The 4,311-nt window shown below is 48.6% G+C and overlaps 1 protein-coding gene across 1 annotated transcript; it reads right to left on the bottom strand.

Moving 5' to 3' along the window:
* Window positions 1-1,546: 1,546 nt before the first annotated feature.
* LOC127665229 (polyadenylate-binding protein 4-like) lies at window positions 1,547-3,556 on the bottom strand. The gene has a single exon (XM_052157665.1). The coding sequence runs from the start codon at window positions 3,554-3,556 to the stop codon at window positions 1,547-1,549; it is 2,010 nt and encodes a 669-aa protein (XP_052013625.1).
* Between the last annotated feature and the right edge of the window lie 755 nt (window positions 3,557-4,311).

Below are 4,311 nucleotides of genomic sequence, written 5' to 3'. Positions count from 1 at the left end.
AGGCAGACCAATAACAAGCCCAACTTGGGATCTATTCCATGCTCAGGCTCCAATCCTGATATTACTGATGCTATAATATGCTTTCAAATGGCAGCCTGGCATGGCTGTTGAGAGGCTGTCCCCTACCAGCAGCTGACTGAGACAGAAGCAGATAGCTGCACTCAACCATTGGACTGAAGTCAGGGACTTCTGTGGTTGAAATAGGATTGAAGGGGAGAGTGAACCTACAGAAGACTAGCAGTCTCAACTAACCCAGACTCCTGAGAGTTCATAGACACTAAGCCACCAACCAGGAGCATACACAGGCTGGTTCAAGGCCCCTAGCACATATATAGCAGAGGGTTGCCTGGTCAGGCTTCAGTGGGAGATATTAATCCTTGAGAGATTTGAGGGCCCATGGAAAGGGGAAGTCTTGTAGAGGGGGGAGTCACCCTCATGGAGACAAGAGGGAGGAGGAATGGGATAAAGTGTGGGGGAGGGGCTAAGGAGGACAACAACTGGAATATGAAAAGATTTCTTGCAAATATTTTCTTTAACATGTAGGACTACTGATTTTAACATCCAAGATAAAACTTGCTAATATGTAAAAACCACCATCTTATAGGTAGATAAATAGATATCGATAGATAGATGTATATATATATATATATATATATATATATATATATATGTGTGTGTGTGTGTGTGTGTGTGTGTGTGTGTATGGTTCATGCATGAAAGGAGATGGCAGACTGTGTCAGAATTATTGTCCTTAAATGATGATTTCCAGGTCCATCCATTTTTTTAAAGACAACATAATTTTATTCTTTTTATGACTGATTAAAATTTGTGTATGTTAATTGACATTTAAGGGGGCTTCACATTTTAGCTAATATGAACGATGGTGCAAAAACCATGGTACCCAAATATTTCTGTGATATAGACTCAAAATCTATAATCATATACCCAGGAATGGTATGGTTGAATTAATTGCAGTTCCATTTTTACATTCTTTTCAGGGACTGCCAATCTTATTTCAAGGTTGTCTTATTTAAGGGTTTACTGTCTTTAATTCCAGCTCTTGGGAAACAGAGGCAGGCAGGATTTCTGAGTTCAAGGCCATTCTGGTCTACAGAGTGAGTTCCAGGACAGCCAGGGCTACACAGAGAAACCCTGTCTCAAAAAACAAACAAACAAACAAACAAACAAAAAACAAAAATAAAAAAGTAGAAAAAAAAAGTTGTCATCGGAGTCTCAACAGAACCCAGAACTGTTCTTTTAATTGAAAAATTCTGTCGGGCAGTGGTTGTGAATGCCTTTAATGCCAGCACTTGGGAGGCAGAGGCAGGTGGATTCAATAATAAAAATAATAATAATAAATTTGAATAAAAAAAAAAAAAACACAGCAAAACCCTGTCTGGAAAAACAAAATCAAAAACAAAGAAAAAAAGAAAAAAATTCTAGGTACTTCATAATTGACCTTTTGGTACAAAATGACCTATTGAATTTGCAATTTTGTTCTAGGTGTAGATAGAGGTCCACGGTCAAACTAGGACATCTTCAAACCTTATCCGGATGTCATGAGGGGTGATTTGGCTTTTGGCTCTTTTTTTCTTGTTGTAGCAGCAGCAGCGCCCACCTCCTGGGCAGCTTCTTTCTCGGCATCATAAGCCTTAAGGACCTCCACAGCTTCATCCACCTTGGACCGCAGGGACTCGGGGGACTCGAGCATGTGCAGCAGCTCAGAGTTGTCGAGTTCCAGCAGCATCCCAGTAATTTTTGCAGCCAGGTCTGAATGCATCATTTGGATCAGTGGGAACAAACGCTGGCCCAGCATCTGCTTCTGTTCCTCGGGGGGCACCGCGGCCAGCATGGAGGCAGTCAGGGGCTCCTGACCCTGCACTTGGACCCCAGGCTGGGGGACCTGAAGCGGCTGAATGGCAGGATGAGGGCTGTGGACACTGGAGGCATCCTTGTGTGTAGCCACAGCCCCAGGAACAGTGGCAGCAACTGTAACAGGAGGTGCAAGGGTTGGCACAGCCATAGGGACGCCTCCAGATTGGCAGCTGTCAGTCAGCCCTGGCTGGGCAAAACCAGCCCCACCAAAGTGGTCTGGACGCTCAGAACCGACTCTCTGAGTGGTAGTAGGAAGGCCACGAGAGGCCGGAGCATTACCAGTTGGAGCCAGATGTTGAAGAACTGGAGGAGGCCCAGACTGCTGTGGAGCAAGTGGCATTCCTTGGAAGCTTTGAGGTCGCCAGGCTTGCTGCCAGCGTGGATTAGGCCTCCTCTGTGCTAACTGGTTAGGCCTGTAGTATGGAGGTCTTCCCTGCGCCTGTGGAACTTCGGGCACATAGTAGCCCCCAGCTGCGGGCTGGAAGGCATTTTGGAAGGGGTTTGCAGGAACTGCTCTCAACTCAGCCATACGCTGCATATACTGGTTGGTCAGGTGAGCCTTCCGCTCTTCCTTCCCCTGGGCCAGGGCCACATACAGTGGCTTGGAGCCCACAAGTTGTCCATTCATTTCGATGACAGCTTTGGTTGCCTCTTCGGGAGAGGAGAAACAGACAAAGCCAAACCCTTTGCTTCTTCTTCCTTCTACCATTACCTTCACACTGGTGATTGTTCCAAAACGAGAAAACTCTTTCCTCAATTTCTCATCATCAATGGTGTCATCCAAGTTCTTCACGTAGAGATTCACTCCCCGGTACCGATTGATCCTCTCCCGCTTCTGCTGCTCAAATTTCCGTTTTAATTTGGCCTGGCGTTCTACTTTTTTCTGGGCACGGCCTACGAAGATGGCTTTCCCGCCCATTTCTTTTCCATTCATTTCTTCCACAGCCTTGCTGGCGTCTTCGTGTTTCTGGTAACTAACAAAGCCAAAGCCTTTGGACTTCCCACTCGAGTCTCTCATCACCTTGACACTTAGGGTCTTACCAAACTGGCCGAAGAGCTCTTTCAGCGCCCCATCATCCACCTCTTCTCCAAAGTTTTTGATGTAAACGTTGGTGAATTTTTTGGCACCAAGCTCGGCTTCGCGCTCTTGTTGAGACTTGAATCTGCCCACGAACACTTTGCGGTCATTGAGGATCTTGCCGTTCAGCATCTCGATGGCCTTGTCGGCGGCCTCTTGGGTCTCGAAGTGGACAAAGGCATAGCCCTTAGAGCCCTTCTCATCACAAACCACCTTACAGGACATGATGTTTCCAAAGGCAGAGAAAGTGTCGTACAGCGCCTGGTTGTCTATAGATTTGTCCAGGTTCTTGATGAAGACATTTCCCACACCAGCCTTTCTCACAGAGGGATCCCTCTGAGCCCACATGATGCGGATTGGCCTTCCCTTAATCACTTCAAAGTTCATGGTGTCCAAGGCCCTCTCGGCATCAGTTGGCAGCTGGAAGTTGACATAGCCATAACCCAGGGAGCGGCGGGTGAACAAGTCGCGGCAGATCCGGATGGACAGAACAGGCCCTATAGAGCTGAACTTTTCAAACAGCAAGGCTTCGGTGACGTCCGAGTGCAGATCGCCCACATATAAGGAGGCCATCATGGGGTGGGTGCCGGCTTCAGCGTTCATCTCTCCAAACCTCACAGTCCCGAGCCGGTCTAGGAACACTTCTTACAAGACCTACTGCAGGACAAAAGGGGCTCTGAGGCAGGTGGCAACAGCGAAGACCCTGGGGAGAGGCTTGAACACAGACGATTCAAGGCAGGACGTCTTGTAATGGACCCTGCAAAAGACCCAAGACAAAAAGCTCTCAAAAACAAATATGACCCTCTCTTGGTTTGTACTCTCTAGCTGTCATGGCTTGGAACTTTAAAATTAATTAGACCGGGACAGATTCATGCACTGGCAGCAGCAGCAGCAGCAGCAGCAGCAGCGGCTGGTCCAGAGGAAGGGCCATCAGCAGTAGAACCAAGCGGACAGGGTCCAGGCAGACCTGGCGCCCACGACCACTGGCCATCGCTGGCCAGCCAGGCTGCGAGCAGTGGCGGATTTACGGTGCCTTTCACCACACAGAAGCCACATCAGGACTCTGCCTCCCGCCAGTCAGTTATGAGGGCTCCATATTGGTTCTTGGTCGCCAGAGAAATCAGACTGAGGTATGCAAATATAACCCGAGACCAACATCACGGGGGTCTAAGCCCGACTGGCGTTGGCCTGCACCCAGGCCCTGGGCTGCTCGGTGGGCCATCTGTGTGCCGACCCGGCCAGGAGGTTGTTTATCCGGGCCGTTTGCGCACCACCGCCATTTTACCTACGGGAAGCCAGAGAGACCTAGCAGGCAAAACCAAACCGGCTAACAGGCATAGCCCTAGGCGGACATAGCA

This window comes from Apodemus sylvaticus, chromosome 14 (assembly GCF_947179515.1).
Source record: "Apodemus sylvaticus chromosome 14, mApoSyl1.1, whole genome shotgun sequence".
NCBI lineage: Eukaryota > Metazoa > Chordata > Mammalia > Rodentia > Muridae > Apodemus > Apodemus sylvaticus.
Note: the sequence above shows the minus strand (reverse complement) of the source record. Positions and strands in the feature narration are given on the sequence as shown.

Coding starts and splice junctions, on each gene's coding strand:
- LOC127665229 (XM_052157665.1), bottom strand. CDS start 3,556: ATGAACGCTGAAGCCGGCACCCACCCCATGATGGCCTCCTTATATGTG.